Here is a 19,033-nt window from a genome sequence, read left to right on the forward strand (position 1 = left end):
ATTCTGTGACATGAAGGTGGTGGTCTACGCACAACTCTGCCCTATTCTGCAAAGGAGATGTGAGCATCTCAGGTTTAAGCCATAACATTCTACTTGAACAGATAGGATGACATTTTTTGTAACCTGCAAGACTATTTTTAATACATTTTAGCTCTCCTACCTTGTTTTGCTCTTATTCCATTATACTGGGAAAGGGGAAGAAAATAGTAGCCTTTATTTGAATCAGGCCATAGCTGTTTGTTCATATAATGAAAGGAAGCTAATGTGGGCTGAGCTGTGGAGTGCGCAGCATCCACCACCCAGGAGAAGGACCTGCATGAGACAGGTCCTGCTGTGACCATTGCTTTTAACACTATGAGGAAAGGTCCCACCACACACCTTCGTCCACATGTCTGCTTCGCCATGATGTCTCTCACCATGCTCACCTCCTTCATCTTCAGCTGGGTAAGTCTTTTCATCCAGTACTTCCTACCTCCAGTGGCTGAGCTCCAGTCGGTCATCACAGAGTAACCAGCCCTTGCCTCACAGCATGAACAATGGTGACTCGCCCATCTCCAATGTTTTTTACCCCAAAATTTAACCCATCATTTCTAGTCCAAATGCTCGGATAGTTTGCTACTGTTACCAGGAGTTTCACTCTGTAAGGAGAAATCGTCTCTCCATGGAGGACCTCGGAAGTTACCTAACACCACTGAGCACTGCAGAACAGTCTTCCACAAGCCATTTTATGCTTTTTTAATTAGGGTATTTCACTTGGACATATGCTTTCATGTTACATCGTTTGGTATGAATATAAACAGGCCAGCAGACGCTAATACACGGACGATATGACACACAGGCACACGCACACAGAGCCCCAGAACCCCMTGAAGCCCCAAGCTGTTTGGAGTGTGTTGGGGTGCACGAGGGGCCAAGAGCTGTGAGTGGAGGGAGGAAGGTGGTGGGGAAAACTGGCCYAAGAGAGCACTTGGAAACGCTGCTATGCTGCATCATCTACTGAGTATGCTGTGGCGGGCAGGAATGGTGGGAGAAATGGAGGCTCTGGTGGGTGATGTGAGTGCRTGGAGCAGCGGGGAGGTCCCTGGGACAGCTGGACCAGTGCAGCCAGGGAGGGGACGGGAGCATCTGAGATGTGTGTTGGGGAGGCAGCTCATCGCTCCCGTGGGAGTTACACTTGGCCAGTGTGACCACTTGGCTTCACAGCAGCTTGGGCAGAGGGAAGGTGGGAAAGGGGACCTCCTAGGAGCCATGCTGGCCTGCGGATGTCTCCATGTGGTATCTCATCTCCTTTGGTGGCATGGCCAAGGTGCAGGGTTGCTGCTGTGAATCCTCTGGCAGGCAGACGCTAATGCTACCTGGCACGCTGCTGCATTTGGGAACCAAGCCCCTCTCCTGGCTCCCAGTCAATGGCAAGGCCACATAAACAGCCTGTATCTGGCTGAGCAAACCAGGAGGGCAACAGGAAACATCTCAGTGACAGGGTGAGGATCACTGGATTTCAACACGGCAGCATACCTAGCAACACTGACATTATTAAAGTAGCTRAGTTCAAGCCAATGCATGGGACCAAGAGAGCTCTCCCACACCTCCTGAGAGCTGCTCAGCATGAGTGAAACCAGCACCAAACCTTGGTGGTCCCTTCTCCCCTCTGTGGAAGCCACGTTCCCAGGCATGTGCTCCTTTGGAGCTCCCAGGTTTCAGAGAGGGACCCTGCACTCTTCCCCCTGCTTCCCCCCAGTCACAGCATGGCTTCAGCTTCTTCTCTGCTCATGGGACTCATCTCTGCTCAGATGGTGGCTCGTCTGCACTGCGTGGTGATGGGTAGAGGACTGGGCCAGCAACATCAGCCAGCAGATCAGCAYAGCCCACCAAAGATGGAGAAAAGCCCACAGAAATCAAGGGCCTGACTTCACTGTCAGTGGTTTAGGCTCCAGCTTGGACCAGGAAAGAGCTGTCTCAAAGAGCAACACACACAAAAGCACAATAAATTCATTAGCTGTTTCCAACTCCAAAGACCAAGTTCCTGTTCAGAACACTTGACACACAACATGAACTTGGCCAGTCTTCCAAGCACGGGGACTTCCAAAACTCCTACATCCATATTGAAGCTTGTGGTACAGATCATCCCAGGGCTAATTGGTGTAGAAAGATGGGGCAAAAGGAGAGAATTCATCTTTCCTGCTTCACTTCCAGCTGAGCCCTTGGGTTGGGAAAGATGTGCCTTGCATACATTCAGCCTCTGGCAGTCATGGCTCTGCAGGAGTCCTTGGGCGAGAGAGAGTCCGCAGGTCGCCCTCAGCCCCCAGTCATTATCCAGATACCGGCACAAAATGCAGGATTTTTTTTTTTGCTTGTTTTTAATATTTTAAAAAATAAATAGAGGAAGAAAAGAAAGTTTTAAAAATTTGTTCTTTAAGTATCTCCAGCACTGCACAGACAGCACTTTAGTATTCTAGTCTGTTCGATCAGTGGTTTGTTTATTCTGATTCCTAGTTTAAATGCACTCCTCTCAGCCAGCTTTTTCATTTTGTTCTTCTTTAAGAACACAGTGTATTCTTCTGTAAGGTCTAATATGAGACCTGCAGTGTTCACTGGATCTCTTTCCAGCATAGTTTGGGGCTCTGTTACTTCTCTTCAAACCTGAAATGCCAATAACCTCTCCAAAAGGCTCTCGCACCCTGATAGCTCTCTCTTTACTTAAAAAACAAAACAAAACAAAAGGTCACACACACGTCACACACATGCACGCACCCCCCTCTTCTTCCCAGAGCCTTTGCAATGCCAACCATTTGGTTCCAGGCAAGCATCCTGCCAGGGTCTCTTTGCTCAGTCTCTGTCTGAGAGCGATGGTGTTACCTGGAAATCTTTGAGGTTTAAGACAGAGATGAGGTACAGGGTGGTGAGAGAGGATGAGAGGTCAGAGATGGTCATCTTCACTGGAAGGGGAGGTGGTACTTGAGCCCTCAAGGTCAGAGTCCAGTGAACTCCCGGATGGTGTTCGGCTCATCTTCCACATCTGAGAGGAAAACGTTCTTCCCCAGCTGCATGGGTAGCCCACAACCCTCAGCTGGTGAATAAGCCCCATGGCCACATGCCAGCGGCTTCTTGCAGTTCACTTGCTACCCTTTGCGCTCCTCTGTTTGCTCATGGCTGTTAACATCTGGCTGATGTACGAGGTCAAAAGATCATCCATCTTGTAGCCCTGGAGAGGAAGGAGATGTTTGTTACCTGCCCTTATAGCACAACTTAGGGTCTCTAGCTTATGCCTCTTGAAGGACCAGACTGCCCCTTGTTGACATTCAAAATTTTGACCCTTTTCCACCATACTCCTTGGGTGACATAAACCCTCGACCAGGCTCAAGGGCTTAATACAATTTCCTAATGCGGTATGAAATGGAGGAATTCATTGTCCCAAGATGCTGTTCAAGCCAAGGACATAGAGGGCTTTAGAAAGGATCTGCATTTCTAAATGGCCAACAGTATCCTGTACGTCCCAAATTAGGAATAATTAAACCATCAGGAAAATTTGTTTTACATGTTTTGGACTTAAGGCTGTCTAAACAAGAGAGGTAAGGGTGGGATGGAAGACAGGGTGCTAAGGATATGAGGATATGAGGAAAGGATATGACAGTGGCTGACAGAGCTTCATCTGCTGTAGGACACAGGCTGATGACCCAGGTGGACTTCGCTCCATTGACTGATGCTAAGGTCAAGCTGGGCAGAGGAGCTTGGTAAAAGGATTCAAGAGCTCTCCTGACCCCATCTCTGCTTTAATATACTTTCTACTCCAGAAGAGCGAGCAGTGCCCCTTACTCCTGGGATGGCAGGACYTCAGGGACTTCCGACTCACTCCTGAGTTGGATGAAGGACCCATTTGGAGCCCTGATCGGCTGAACAGAGTCATGATGCATTTCTACCAGGCTAGTCCAATGCTACTGCCCTGGAGACAGTCACAGGGCAGTCTGCAATGAGCGCTCTGCTGTGGCAAAGCATTGCAGACATGAAGAGGAAAGAGAGGTGAGGTCTTACATATTCAACATACCCTCCCCTCTTTGGATATCACTGAACATCAGATAGCCTGACTTGATAACCCCAATCACAGATTCACAGAATACAGATTCACAGAATATTTAAGGTTGGAAGGGACCTCTACAGATCATCTAGCCCAACCTTCCTGCTCAAGCAGGCCCACCTAGAGCATGTGGCACAGGGTGGCATCCAGGCGGGTTTTGAAGACCTCCAGAGAAGGAGACTCCACAACCTCCCTGGGCAGCCTGTTCCACTGCTCTGTYACCCTMACAGKAAAGAAGTTSCTCCTCACCTGGAGACGGAACTTCYTRTGYTYCAGYTTGTGKCCATTACCCCTCGTCCTRTCRCTGGCCACCAGTGAGAACAGCCTGTCCCCTTCCTCCCTGCATTCTCCCTTCCTGAGCTTATACATATTAATCATATCCCCTCTGAGCCGTCTCTTCTCCAGAGAAAACAGGCCCGGCTCGCTCAGCCTCTCTTCATACGAGAGATGTTCCATTCCCTTAATCATCCTGGTTGCCCTTCTCTGGACCCTCTCCAGAAGCTCCACGTCCTTCCTATACTGGGGTGCCCAGAACTGAACACAGTACTCCAGGTGCSATCCATCCTCAGCTCTTTTGTCTCATGACAAATTTTAATTTCCCTTTAAAATCAGCCTGCCCACAAGCAGGCTGCCTTCCTATAAACTTCCATTTTTGACCCAAGATTGAGCCACTCTCTAGGAAAAGAAGTTCTAGAGATAATAACAGCACAGTGCTGAAACCCAGAAGAAGTTTTCAGGCTAACTCTATGAGCACCCCTTAGCCCAGGAAATTCTTGAGACAAAATTTGCTGAAAGCAGGGAGATCATAAAGAGGAAGTGTCATTATATACTGTAATAATTATGCTCTTCCTTAGACATCTATTTTGGACCTGCTAAAGGCAAGACTTGTTCTAATGGGGGAGTGCTTTTCTAATGTGCAAAGTGAAGAAAATTTGCTCTGCGGTCCTCTGCCTGTCCTCTCCAGTGTTTGTGCCCTGTGCCCAATACCCGTGACCATTCCTTACCAGGGATGTCTCACAGAGCAGCTTGCTTCCCCTCACCAGGTTGCCAATAGTTATATGGAAGTATGTGTTGCCACTGCTCCAGTTGGAAATCTTTGTGAAGGGATGAGTGATGAGAATATCCTGGAGGGAACAAAACACTGACATTCAACACACAAGAGTTTCAGCTTTCATGAGGCTGTTTTGCTTCCTCATGTCCGTGTCCATTTTCCATCAATGGAGACTAAGGATGTCTGCTGAGATGGACTGTACTGCTGCCTCATGAGACAGMGTGAGATGTGAGACTCTGGATTCTTCTGTAGCTGTACTAGAAGGACCATGTTGCTGACAGAAGTACCAATATAAACTCATCTGCTCTAGCTCTAGTTATAATGTCTATGAAAGAATTGAGGATTGTGTGTATTCTCCAGCTTAAGTGCCCTAACAATTGGTTCTCCCAACCCTTATGTTAAAAACTTTTCTGTCTATCCAACCTTTGTAGCTAGGCTTAATGGTCAGTAGCTAGGCATAATGGCCAGTTGCTCTGAACAACACACTCTGTGGTATCACCTCTGCAAGAGGTGGCATCACCATTGCTGGCAGTGTTTGAGAAATGTGTAGATGAGGCGCATAGGGACATGGTTTAACAGGTATGGTGTTGAAGGGCTTATGGTTGGACTCGATGATCTCAAAAGTCTTTTCCAATCATAATGATTCTATGATTCTAAGAGGTTGCGGGGGTGGTTGGGGAGCATCTAGGGAGGACTTCAGTTCTGCTTACCTTGGTTTTGGGATCAATGAGGCTGACTCCATGCTTGTTGATGGCAATTAGAAGAATCTCTGGATAATTTGGCTCTGTTGTTTGCTGTGGGAAAGGAGATGAAGCAATTATGAGAAGCAGCATGTAAAATCAGACTCCTTCCTACTTCCTCTCTGTTTTCTCCTGCCAACACTTGGTGGCCCATTAACTGTATTTGCTTTAACTTTTAAAGACAAACATATAGCTCAATAAGATATCAGCAATATTCATGACTGCCTTACATGCACAATAACCAGGAGGTGAGCTACTGGCAGCATTAAGTTCCTTCCTTCCTTCAGTAATCTCCCAAATGAGGAGCCACCCTGCCTTTGGCAAGGAAGAGATCTCCAGACCAAGCGTACACTGCTTTTTGCTCTGCTGATCTTTGCGTTCAGTTTTGTTAGCATTGGTAATCCCTTCTCCCAGCCCTGTGTCAGCACAGCTGGCTTTCCAATTTGTCTGACTGATAAACCCAGGGCATGGGACGAGGACTCAGTTTCTGGTCCTCACACAGATTTCTTAGCTCTTTTGCTGAAAAAAATCACAGTGTGTGTTCAAATCCCATATGCCATCAAAAATGGGTATGGACAGCAAACTGGGAGTATAAATTCAAGGAACTTCAATTGGGATCAATTCAAGGAACTGATGAGCAATTAGAGCAAGACGTTTGCATGCATTGCAAGGAGGTGCCCAAGATACCTCACTTCATGATTACTGGCTCCCATGGCCGTTGTTGGGAGTTTTGAGGTGGGTGGTCTGGGTTTGGCTCTTGGAATGTGCAGAACTATTCCTTGGAAAAGCACCTTTTCCCTAAGCCTCAGCAAAACAGAACATGCTGCAAGGACAGATCCAGCATAACTGAGATACACTGATGTTCTAAAATGCCTCAGTCTGCACAAAGAGGAAGGTTGGCAGTAAATAGGTCTCTTGGTTCTTTACTGAGGAATGATCTCATACCCTTCCTCTTCTTCACCAGGATGACTCCCAGATCATCCTAGGAAAACCCTGTAAAACTGGAGCCTCTCYGTGATACGCAGCTTCTGACCTTGGCTCAAAGCTGCCAGGGAAACCCCAATAAGGCAGATACCTTCACTTCAAAGAATGCTGATCCAAAGGTAGGCCACTTGAAGATAATCTTTAGGAAGGCAAGCTTGGCTTCTTCTCTTGTTTTGCCCGCATGCTTATTGTAGTATGCCACAATAGACTGCAACAGAGAACACAGCTGAGCTGGAGGGTTTGCACAATATATGACAGACGATGTTTGCAAGGAAAGAGCATCAAATGATCGTTTATCCTACCAGAAACCATAAGTACTTCATAATAATTTAGCTGTTTAACAAGAAAATCCCATCCTTTCCCTGGATGTCCACTGGTAAACTGCAGAAATGCATCAGGTGTCTATCTGCCTATCAGTGCTAGAGGAGCATCAATACAAATATCTATTGATGAGAAGAAATAAGTCTGGTGGATAAAGTTCTGCAAGTCYTTTCTGTGTCAGTTCTGTTCAGCCCAAAGTCCTGGGGACAGTCACCTTTGGGGAACATTCAGCCTCAGAGTGGGTTTCTGAGCTCACTGAGTGGCTGGGTGGCTGACTTGGGCCAAGACAGCAGTTGGTGTCTGTAACAGAAGTTGTCAGGGAGGAGAGATGTAGTTTACAGTTTCTGCTCCAAAGAATACAGCACAGAAACGAACCACCTCTCTTACATGAGGTGGGCTAGCAAGTTATAATGCTTATAAGCTTCAATACTCCAGTTTAAGCAGCAGAAGGACTAAGGAACTGTCACTCCAGAGAGGCCAATAGTTTGCTAGTTACTCAAGATCAAGCACACAGAAAGGAATTACAAGACTATTTTTTTGACTGATAGGCAGCTACATCCTAAAGAATCGTTTCTCCCTTGTGTCCCAGGTCTCCTTGTGCAACGTGGAGAGAATAATCCCTCCACTCTGTGGTCTTCAAACTAGCACATGTCCATACGGTGCTGTAACGAGTGCTACAGCAAGAGCCACATCCACGTGTTGTACAAGCATATAGCCCAAAACACTATGAAAGCATCCACAGGCTTCTCCTCCTGTGCTCCTGCGGAAGCTGTGACTCTACTAAGGCTCAAGAGCGAATGCTGGTCACTCATAGTGGTACCTCAAAGYGAGTGTCAGACAAGTCATCTGAGAAGCTGGGCTTTCACCCAGCTGGGCTTGGCCTGTGACTACAGCTGTTGTTTACCCTTTTCCAGTCATCTGGAGAGAGCTGCCGGATGAGGTCCTGGGGCACCAGCTCCTTCAGGAGTTTGGGGATGCTGGGGAAATAGGACTTGTCATCCTCAAACTTCACCCGGTAGATGAGAGCCGCCAGCTGCAGGACCTCCTCCCGTGTGCACTTGTGGTAGCCACGCAGGTACTTTGGTAACTCCTGCACGGACAAGAGAGCCATTGACAGGTAGAGGGGGATAACCATGGACACTCATCCCCAGAGACAATCCCACCTCCCCGGAGAGAAGATGACTGGGGCGTTGAAGGGAAGCACCAGTTTGTGCCAACACATGCATCCGCTTACTAAACTGGATTACTTTCCTTCTGTATCCTGATGTGCAACATACACTTTCACCCTACACACTGGGTCTCTGTGACTAACTCCACCCCTCCATCTCAGGGAAAACCTGTATGGAGGGAGGGAAAGGTTTTGGGTGTTAAATGCAGTCTGTGGAGGTTTCCAGCCTCTAGCTATGAGGTTCAGTCCTCCTAACATTTTGCATGAGTTTGGTGGACAAGCAGTTGCCCAGATGAGACCAGACTAGTAGTCTGAAGTCCTCCCTGGTCTAACATGGTCTCCCATATCATAGGCAGAACACCTTGTGCTCGGCAGAACTACCAGAGGGAGGTGAACCTACAGTCTCAGATACCTTATTTTTTTTTGTTTCCAGAAAATCTATGCATAGTGATGGCCACTTGGAATCATATAATTTTCTGCATGTTTTGTAGGACTTTAAATATGTTCTTCCATTACTACATACTACTATTATGCTGAAAAAGTGACTAGCAAATCATTAGGAGGTACGGTCATATTAGGATGATGCTTTTACTGAGATGAAAAATCAACAGGGAGTGTGTGTGTGTTTCTGTATATGCATGTGAGCAAGTTTTGAAACAGGAAAGTGTCCCTTTCACCCCAGAAGAAACAAGGGCAGAACCACTGCAATTTCTTGCCCGGCTGCTGGCAGTCCAGTGGGACTGGTCAGAGCGTCCAAGAATAGAGAAGCTCAAAACCTTTGAGGTGCTTCTGAATTCAGCCTTTCTGCTGAGGCTGCCAGCAGGATACACTCTCTGCTGCTTCTTGCTTGTTGACTAAGAATACCTGGTCCAAACCCTAGCTGAGCTGGTTGTCCCCAAAAAGCATGATAGTTGCTCTTTGCTGTGCAAGCCAACACTTGGCAGTGCCCTATTTAAGGCATGTTGGAAGATGGAGGAAGTCTTTCTATCCCATTCCTAGTTCCTCCCAAGCCTTCACAGATATTGCAGGCTCGTAAATTACCTGGTAATAGTGGAAGATTGAATCTGCCATGGAGTCCTTTCCAGGCGTTGTGTTGGTCCACAGCTTCTTCATGAAGAACACTTGGTAGGTGAGAGAAGGCACTATACCTGTGCAAAGGAACCGGTCAGCAGATACATGGGGAGTAGGGGGACAGCGGTGCTGGCAAAGCTTTCAATGGGGCCCCAAGTCTCTAGAGCACCTTGCACAGAAAAGCCCACTTTTCCCTTGCAAAACTTTCATAAAGTGGGAATATGTCTAGCTTCTTTATTTGGCAGCAGAGTCCCTGGGCAGATCATCTCCCATGTGATGTCTCCAGGGTGGGCATGGACAACACTACCACAGCAGTGTTGTGCTACGAGGCCGCCAGCCTTGTTAGGAAGGGTTGGGGGGCTCTAAGGGCAACCAAGGCAGGACTTTGTATGACCCACAGTGGAGAAAAATTCACCATTACCATCTTTTGCTGGTCTTGCTTTCTTTATCCAGTCTGTCAGATGTCTGACAAAGTCGAAGAAGAAATCTCCCTCGGGCACACTGATGACCTGGAGGGCACAGAACATATTTGCAAATGCTGATCATGCAGTGAGAGGCTCAGGCAGGGCTGGCTGTTGCCCCATCTCTTGTAGGTATCACTCACCACTTTGTCCCCATTAGGATGATGTGTTAAAAGTGGCCAATGTGAGAAAACTGCCACCAATATCTCACTCTTCCTACAGGTCCTGTCTATAATTTCATCTATTATTCCTTATCACAGCTTCTTGTTTCACCAGAGCAATTATTTTCCCTTCATGATGACTATGTTTATTGTTTGCCTCCAGTTGCTCTAGGCAGCAATAAGTATACATGTTTTTCTTACTTAGCCCGTCTTTATAAACCCATCTCAGCAATAACCTGTCCTTTTTACCTSTTTTCTTGATGATCCCTATGTCCTTCTCCCAGAATCAATGCAACAYCACAGGGACAGCCACCTGATTGGGGCTAAGATGACTTGGTCGCTACATCTTGCATTTCCACTGTGCTCTCTTACAGATCTTATAGAAAACGTCCTTAATATTCAACTGATATACTATATTGTGAGTCCTCTGTCTCTTGCATCAGTCAGAATCGGCCCAGGAATGCAATGGGTTGCAACTACTGTGTGAGATTCTGCACACAGGTTGGTGCTTGTTGGATCTCTAGATCAGCATGGACACAGGGGTCTGTTACAGTGCCAGGTCAGGTGCTAATGCCATCCACTCTGAAGCTAAGAGAGCTTTACCTGGCTACTCCTGGCACCTCTTGTCATCCCTGACCTACTGTAGGATGACAGTAAGATCTGATTGAGTAGATGACCCATGCTCCTGATTAAAGACCTTCYAGATGATTTTTAGATGATTCCTGTAATCCATTGGTTCCGGACTGCAAACCCCAGCTGTAGTAGGTTGCATCTGACTTAGAAACGCTACACTGCTTGCAGAGAAATGCCCCTTACCCGTGCCCGATCAGAGAGTCCTGGCTACACCACCACTCACCCTCTGTGGTGGACTGTGTCACCAGAAATGCCAAATGCAGCACCAGGTGCCTCAGGGCCACCCCCACCTCTGTGTGGGTCACTCACCTTGTCAGAGATTTTGACAAAGAGGCTGAAACCCTCAGAGGACTTCAGGAGCAGCCTGTTGGAGATGTTCTGGCAGAAATCCTTGGCTTTTGTGCTTGACTCCACCTCGAATGCCTACAAAGAAAGAAAGGGCCTCACCTCTTCTACTTCAAGATAAATTTCCAYTCTGTGCTCTCTTTGAGGGTCCCAGTGCTCAGATGTGCTAAGGAATTTAGCCACCCACCTCCAGTGCAATCAGTGATATTGTGTGTCCTACTTGCATGCAGGAACCACCTCCTGTTTTGCATTCAGAGCTGTGCTCTGCATTTACATCACCTCTGTTTGGCTCTCTCATGCAGATGGGTATGTATAAAGCAATGTAATGCTTACTGCTGGTCCCACAGGAAAAAAAGTATTCAAAGTGAAGAGAAATCCCAGCAGATATCTCATTTCTCCGCCACAGATGAATAAGGGTATKAGGTGCTGGAGAGGAGAGGAACTGCCCCTTTTCCTTCATAGATGTGCACAGTTTTGCACATACACCCACTTGGAAATACAAGAACCTAGAGGTGTCCATAGGCACGAAGGAAGAGAAAAAGGGATGTCTCACTGGAAGGTTAAATAGCATGAGACAGTGGTACCTGCAAGGACATGCATACCTGCTCTGACATCAATACAACCAGATGCCTTTTTGGTGTGTAAAATGCTGAATGAGAGGTACCTCAGTGCAAATATGAGGATTTGTGTTTTATTCCAGGTCAGGAGTAGTGGAGCTCTTGGGGACTTTTCTTCTGAATCAGAGCCAGTATTGGTGTGTTTTGTGTTTCTAGTAAGAAAACTGCCTGATCTTGACAAGAAATAAAAAATTCCTTCTCCCTCTTTTACCTCATCAGTGTCATCGGGGAAGTAAACTTTGTGGAAAATTTGGGTGGTTTTGTGCTGAATTGCTTCCACTTCTACAAGATGGGGTGGGTACTTCCTGGATCCATTCCTGCAAAACAAGAGGTGACAAATGCCATAGATCAGCCAATGTCCTCCACCTCATGTCCCTTTATTTCATCTTGGTCCAATGCAGAGAGATGTTGAAACATCTCCTATTCCTACACATATATGTGTGGAAGCTGTGACATGGGCAGGACCATGTAGGACTTTTTGTGTCATACCTCAGTGCTTTCTGCAGTCTCTGGATGCAGTCTGCTGCCAAGGGGTGATGCTTTCGGGACTGCAGAAACCTCTGGACATGGGGCAGGAGAATGTTGCTTGGAGGGAAAAGGCCTGTACACAACCACAAGAGCTCCCAGCCTTTCTCTTCACTGTATCTAAATGAGAAGACACCAGGAGGAAAAATAATCACTCACTGCATGGRCAGGGCTCTGTGCTTTGGTGTGACATTAGTGCTGAAAAGGGAGTAGCAGTGACTGGCAGGAGGTACAAATTGTAGGCCAAGAGGAGGTGGAAAATGGGAGGAAATGCTGAGGAAACTATATGGAAGACAACAGTGTCTCCCTGCTATTCAGTATCCCACATCCAGGACTGCTTTACCCAGCAAAGGCTGCTGACTCTTACTTGATGTGGTTGTCCGTGAGCTGCTTGAGGGTCTGGCAGTAGATTTCATCCTTCAGGGGTTCAGCTTTCAAGGCACCTTCAAATATTTGGTCTGTCAGCTCGTTGACTGAGCGAGTCCTTTTGGATGGGTAGTCACCCATATACTTCAGCACAGGTGAGAGAAAGGAGTCAAGGATTACCTAATTGGGAGGTCTGRAGAAACCATTCTGTTGGCTTTGTGATTAAAGAGTTCCTATACATGACTGCAGAAGCGGCTGCATTTTGGTGGAGGAAGCGCAGTATATGGTAAAGCCTTTTGAAGATCCTTCTTTGGAGATCTTTAAAASCCGCTTGGATGCAGTGCTCTAGGTGACCCTGCGTGAGCAGGGAGGTTGGACTAGATGACCTCTGAGGTCCCTTCCAACCTTAAGCATTCTATGATTCTATGAAAGTTCCAATGAGCTCTCCCCTTTTATCACACACCATCTAACCTTTTCAGACTGGAAAGAACTGCTTTGGTGTTGATCCCAACCCCAAATATATAGGCCTAGGAAAGCTCTGTTAGGCCTAGAAAAGCTCTGTTATTACTAAATTATCCAATCACACAGGGAGCTGCCTCTGCAAAGGGCTGGATTTACACCTGGCATCATTAGGCAGAGGTCTGAAGACACCTGTGAGTGGAACTGCAGTACCTTAAACCAAACCAAACAAGGGCCTTCACCATCATATCTATTGTAACTGTTATATATAACAAGAGGTCACAGTTTTCTGAATCAAAATGTTGCAACAGAGAAAGAGGCAAGAAAAAAATGCAAATTCCTTTTCCTTTTCCCTTTTCCTTTTTCCCTTTCCTTTTTCCCTTTCCTTTTCCCTTTTCCTTTTTCCCTTTTCCTTTTTCCCTTTTCCTTTTTCCCTTTTCCTTTTTCCCTTTTCCTTTTTCCCTTTTCCTTTTTTCCTTTCCCTTTTTCCCTTTTCCCTTTTTCCCTTTTCCCTTTTCCCTTTTTCCCTTTTCCCTTTTTCCYTTTTCCCTTTTTCCCTTTTTCCCTTTTTCCCTTTTTCCCTTTTTCCCTTTTTCCCTTTTTCCCTTTTTCCCTTTTTCCCTTTTTCCCTTTTTCCCTTTTTCCCTTTTCCTTTTTGTAAGTCCTTTTAATTTCTCCTCCTATTATTGTCTGCTATCTGGAGAAAATGAGTTGTAGTAACAACAATGGTAACGTCAGTAATAGGCTTATAATAGCATAACTATTTAAACTGTAAAAGCTGGAGTCTACAGTCAAGTATCACCAAAAAATTAAAGGCTACTTCTACAAGCTGGATCTGTGTTTGCATTCAACTTGTCTTTCCCATGCTACATTTGTTTTTCCATACAGGGGAGATCCAGGTGTCAAACCCTGTCCCCAAGGCTACACAGACTAGTTTGCATCTCTAGTAAAGAAGACTGTATCCCTTTATAATAGATGAATTGGAGATGAATGAGAAATGGTTGAAGCAGGTCAAAGTTGAGTTGATGAGTTAAACCACTAAGCAGCGTGCACCATCAGGAATCAATAACTTGCTCCCTGGCGCTTGATTATCAAGTTGTACAGAACCCCTTGAATCCTAGGGATTCTTGAGTTCAGCATCACCAAAACTGGATCAAAACCCATGAGAGGGAATGCAAGGCTTTGAAGAGCTTCACTGCTGCCCCTGAACAGCTTCAGCCTTTCATCTACCACATCTATCGCCCCAGAGCTCCTCCAGGCAGTGGAAGGATATCAATGAAGGCCATGCAGGCTTCTTGGGACAGCTCCTCACTGCCCAGGATCTTCTTCAGCAATGGCTGTTTGATGGGCTCACGGGTGTAACACCACAGCTTGTCCTTCCCACGGCTCTTGGTAATCATGACTCGGCTCAGGGTGTGCTTGGGAGGTGGCCTGGTGACAAAGGCAAACCAAAAGGAAAGGTGGTTACAGGGATAAGAGGCAATGGATGTGGCCAGGTCCTCACTTCTGAAGGCTACTAGCACCTGGCTGATGAACTATTGCACTAAACAGCAATTCAAAGTTTAGATCCAGATCTGATTCTGCCCAAAGATATCCATTTATATTTAATTAGGGCCCAGAAATGCAATTTATTGACTCTACCTAAGTACTAACACTGAAACAACTTTCTCTTTCCCACCCAAAATTTCCAAGCACAAGAAGGATGATGGAGATGGAAGGTCACAGAGATAGACAGCAAGAGTAAAAGTATATTTCCCACCAGAACAATCTGATTGGGGGAAGTACTCCCACAGGATTTGGTCTTCCTCATTGGACTAGCAGCCCACCTGAATAGGAGTGGGAATTTTCGTTTAACTTATTCAGCAGTGGTATACGCTTAAATCTTCAAATTAGATTTCAGAACTTCCCCACCTAATTCACCTGCTGCATATACAGCCTGATGCTATAGATGGGATTGGAGGASAGAGATATCAGACTGTTAATATCACACCACCAAATTTCACATCACTACACCTACTCTGAGTCAGTCTGAGGAAATTCTTCATAAAATCTCATCTACAGAAATTTTACAGCTAAAATGCCACATAGCAAACTGGAAGCTGCAGAGGTACAAAGTCATTCAATGRGATGTTTAAAGTGTTTTCCAGTAACTACAAAATTATGTCCGTTTCCAAACTATCAGGAGTTGCACTACTACCTCCTACACTTTTTGAAGGTGGATAAAAAAATCACCTAAAATAATCATAGGAAAATTCCTCCAAAGTATATGGCTTCACCCTCTCTTCACTGTCTGAAATTGCCAGCTGGGATGTTCTGATAACATCTTGTCGTTGGTCGGGGGTCATCGTAACCAGTGCCTGTGGGACAAACAGGTCTCTGTTACCAGATGTATTTGAAATAAACAGATCCCGATCTATCTAGAGAGAGGAAGCAGAGGCAAAATGAAGATTGGTGTTGAGTAAATAAGATTAATCCAAGCTCCTCGTGAGGGCTTTCGACATCCTTAGGCTTTGCAGCGTATGGAGTTGCGTCATCGCATAAGACGGCTTACCACAATCTCCAGGGGAGGCATAGTGACTGTAGGCAAGACGTAAACAGAATCAGTTGGGAAATCCCCTCTCTGCTTGGTCCGTTCATTGAACCCATTAGCCCAGCCTGAGTTCATCACTTGCTCTCCTGTATCCTGGTCCAGAACTATGAGATCTCCTTTGAGGAAGCTGAGGAAACCAGATTCTTCTCCCACTGCAGGAAAGACAACCATTAGTTGTTTTTCTTTCCCTCCCTTTTTTTTTTTYCCCCTCTCCAAATCCTTYTGGAATAGTTATTCATTCTACCTGTTTACTACTGGGCTGGACCACTTACTTACCAGGGTTTGGATTGTCTTGGAGAGTGACCACATACTTGGATCTTTTCCTTAGTCCTTCTAGGAAGGTCACCACCAGGTCCCGGATGTCCTCTGCATTGTTGGAGGTGAAAGTGTATTCATCACCTTTAATGGTGGCCAAGGTGAAACTCTGTCCTTGCAGCTTTCCCCCTCTAGAGTACATTTTCATAGGAGACACAAAGAAGAAAGATAACAGCATCAACAGAGTGAGAGGCAAAGTCTGAAAAAATGACTAGATTAGGGTAAAATTATCAGCTAAGCTGTTTCCTCCTCACCTGCTGCTTGACACAGCTGTGATCTCTGGGAAAGAGAGCTCTAAGAGAACCTGTTCCTGTTCATCCACAAAGTAGACCCCTGTCCAGTTGACTGCTACAATCACATCGTTTTTAGGCAAGCTTGGCCCTAGGACAAATTCAAGACATACAGTCAGTACCTGAAGGGTCTTAAGATGCAGAAATTGTGTGCCTACCAAATGAGGATGTAATGACCAAAAAAAATCAGTGCTATCTTTAGAAGAAAAATACTGTCAGATTCATAGCTTGAGCCATTCCTAATTGGGATGCACCAAAGAGATAAGGCATTTGAAAAAAAAAAAAAAAAAGAAAAAACAGACAGAAGGCCAATGAAATATTTCCATGTTGTAAGTTTCTAATTCTCCTTCCTTTGTCGCTGCCTGTGCCACAGGGATGTGTCCCAGTGACTCACCTGAGAATTTGAAGGCTTCGTAAAATCGAGAAAACAGTAAAGGCCACTTGAAACGTGCAAAATCCACCACCTCTTCCTTGACTTTTTTGGGGTCCGTCCTCTTCTGAGTGTAAATTCCCTACCGACAAACCAAACCAAACCATTGTGAAGAAGAAATCCAGCTGTAGCCAGGAGGATAACAAACGAAAAACAACGCATTGAATTAATGTTAATTCATGTCATCTGGTAATGTTGGGACATTGTGGTGGACAAACTCTCGGAAAAATACTGTTTACCAAAAGTGAGTAATTCCATCCTGAGAAGGCTGGGCAAGGACCTAAAATGACCAAGTAGGGTGGAATTCATCCCAACTAACTTTAGATTACACTAATGTTAGTAAAGCTTCTCAACTTGACAGTCTATCTAACCCTCAATCACAGGCATTTTGCTTAATTTAAGATATCCTTGGGTATCTGGGACTGCATATAGTTGATGGGCCTGATGGAGGACCTACAAGATCCAGGTGTTTGTGGAGTGAGGATACCTGAAGCATCCRTATTTAAGCATCTTTGTAGGTTGTCTTCGTCTATCAGATCTCTCTTCAAAGCCAGTGGTAATGCTGAACATGGCTACTGCAGAAACTAACCTTTCCCTTTGTTTTAGCTTCAAGCAAGGTCAAGAGATGAGCTCTGAAGACTGACATATGATGATGATCTATGTCCCCACCTTTTTATGTGCAGCTATAATGAGCTGAGCCCACTTCTCCACTGTTTTTGAAGCTGTGATCTCCCTATCTGGGATGTAGGATGGAATTAGATTTAGCAGCCTTTCCAGCACCATCTCTGAGCCGTAGTCCACATAGTACTGCTGGGAGGCCAGTTCTGCCAGATCTTCTTCCTGTGGTAGCCAAACAAGCCAACATGAAACACTCATCAACCCACTCAAACCGAACCTCTGTGCTGTATAGCTCAGGGACTCCTTTGCAAAGGAAGAATGTACTGCTGCTTCAGAAAGGGGTGGAGACTCTTCCTTTCAGTAGAAATTCATGGGTTTTTTAGGTAAATCTAATGCTCCTGTACTATCCAACACGATAGCTGCTATGAACAGCTATTTAGTGAATGGTAGGAAAGATTATAAACTCTCCCTCTGTTGCAAAAGTCCATTAAAGGGCCTTAATACTTTCCCTGGGCTCTTACATCCTTTAGACAGATGCAGTTAAACAGCAGCACATCCTGAATGCAGGTAACACCTTACAAGGATCATGACACCACATCTTTGTAGGCATTAGTAGAGCAATGTATTGCTGTCATCTGTTGGCAATGCTGTTTGCATATGAATACTGTAAGCTAACAGTAAGCATCATGCAAGCCCATATAGTGTGTGAACATGTTTTTCTCTTTCTTTGAAATTCAACAGGCAAAACACGCCTGCAGTAGTCAGTGAGTAATCTTGCTATGGAAAACAGAGCTTAGTGTTTGGAAATGCATATATCCATCATTTCTAATACTTYAGAAGTCCAGATGCTCATTGCAGTGACACTAGCATAATTCTGCAAGTTCTTAAAGACTCTAGGGGCTTACATTTCTAATGCTAATGTACCCTTATCTCATGGCTGTACTACTGGGATTGCATTACATGTTGTAATTCCTGCTGTCCTGAAAAACAATGCTGAAGTCTAAACCTTGGTTCAAAATAGGACCTTGCATACTAATGATCTGATTACAGGATGCAGGTCGACATCAAACTGGGGCTGACAGATGAAGGTGACCATTGTCTCTCCAGTCCAAAAGTCAACAGGGGAGAGTGTTCAGGGAGCACATGGGAACTCTGATGTCTCTGCAGCCAAAAGAATTTGACCTTGTATTTCCCACTTCCCGGGTGAACAACATAAATATTCAGTAAGGAAGATTCTGATGAAAAAAGGGTTTGGAGAAATCTATTTCATCATTCASGTGATATACATTGGACCAGACCAGTTGGGCATATGCATGGAAATAGGGAAATGTTGGCTCATTCATTTGGTAGAAAGTGACTGCAAATTTATTAGAGGTTGAGCTTTGGCTGTTAACAAAGCAAGAACATTATTTGTTGTAAGGTTGGTCTATCTCAGCTAGGAGAATGACACATTCCCACTGCAGAATTCCAGTGCTGCCCAGCAAAGGGCTGTAAATATTATGGGCACTTACCTTGTCACACCGATATTCCCCAAATTTCACACCCCGAACGATCTGCTGGTAAATGAGGTTGGTGGCCACATTGTCCTCATTGGGGTTGTGCCAAGGAGTGAAGATCTCCTTCCTGAAGAAGAGCCGCCAAGGTGCATTGCGCTCCTGTGCTCCCTGCTCTTTGGCGTACTGCTCACACTGGGACACAGCATCCATCACATGGTCATTGCCGCTCCCCAGTGAAGAGACCTAGTCGGGACAGATGGAAAAGATGGGGATCACAGAATCACAGAATACTCAAGGTTGGAAGGGACCTCTACAGATCA

General features: G+C 45.7%; 1 protein-coding gene across 1 annotated transcript in view; it reads right to left on the bottom strand.

Annotated features, from left to right (window-relative positions):
- Positions 1 to 1,779: 1,779 nt before the first annotated feature.
- The window catches only part of MYO7A (myosin VIIA), a 79,555-nt gene continuing 62,301 nt past the window's right edge, over positions 1,780 to 19,033 (bottom strand). Inside the window, exons 30-48 of the mRNA XM_026034526.1 lie at positions 18,729 to 18,956; positions 17,269 to 17,439; positions 16,564 to 16,681; positions 16,134 to 16,260; positions 15,841 to 16,010; positions 15,526 to 15,716; positions 15,207 to 15,331; positions 14,248 to 14,405; positions 12,517 to 12,670; positions 12,114 to 12,269; positions 11,836 to 11,941; positions 10,972 to 11,085; positions 9,829 to 9,916; positions 9,378 to 9,484; positions 8,073 to 8,258; positions 6,945 to 7,055; positions 5,834 to 5,917; positions 5,077 to 5,196; positions 1,780 to 3,202 (exon numbers count right to left, since the gene is read on the bottom strand). Of these exons, the coding sequence (XP_025890311.1) occupies positions 3,113 to 3,202; positions 5,077 to 5,196; positions 5,834 to 5,917; positions 6,945 to 7,055; positions 8,073 to 8,258; positions 9,378 to 9,484; positions 9,829 to 9,916; positions 10,972 to 11,085; positions 11,836 to 11,941; positions 12,114 to 12,269; positions 12,517 to 12,670; positions 14,248 to 14,405; positions 15,207 to 15,331; positions 15,526 to 15,716; positions 15,841 to 16,010; positions 16,134 to 16,260; positions 16,564 to 16,681; positions 17,269 to 17,439; positions 18,729 to 18,956 (2,604 nt within the window). The 3' untranslated portion in view covers positions 1,780 to 3,112. The remainder of the gene's footprint in view (positions 3,203 to 5,076; positions 5,197 to 5,833; positions 5,918 to 6,944; positions 7,056 to 8,072; positions 8,259 to 9,377; positions 9,485 to 9,828; positions 9,917 to 10,971; positions 11,086 to 11,835; positions 11,942 to 12,113; positions 12,270 to 12,516; positions 12,671 to 14,247; positions 14,406 to 15,206; positions 15,332 to 15,525; positions 15,717 to 15,840; positions 16,011 to 16,133; positions 16,261 to 16,563; positions 16,682 to 17,268; positions 17,440 to 18,728; positions 18,957 to 19,033) is intronic.

The sequence above is a fragment of the Nothoprocta perdicaria genome, unplaced genomic scaffold, assembly GCF_003342845.1.
Source record: "Nothoprocta perdicaria isolate Ctin4 unplaced genomic scaffold, notPer1 scaffold_146, whole genome shotgun sequence".
Taxonomy (NCBI): domain Eukaryota; kingdom Metazoa; phylum Chordata; class Aves; order Tinamiformes; family Tinamidae; genus Nothoprocta; species Nothoprocta perdicaria.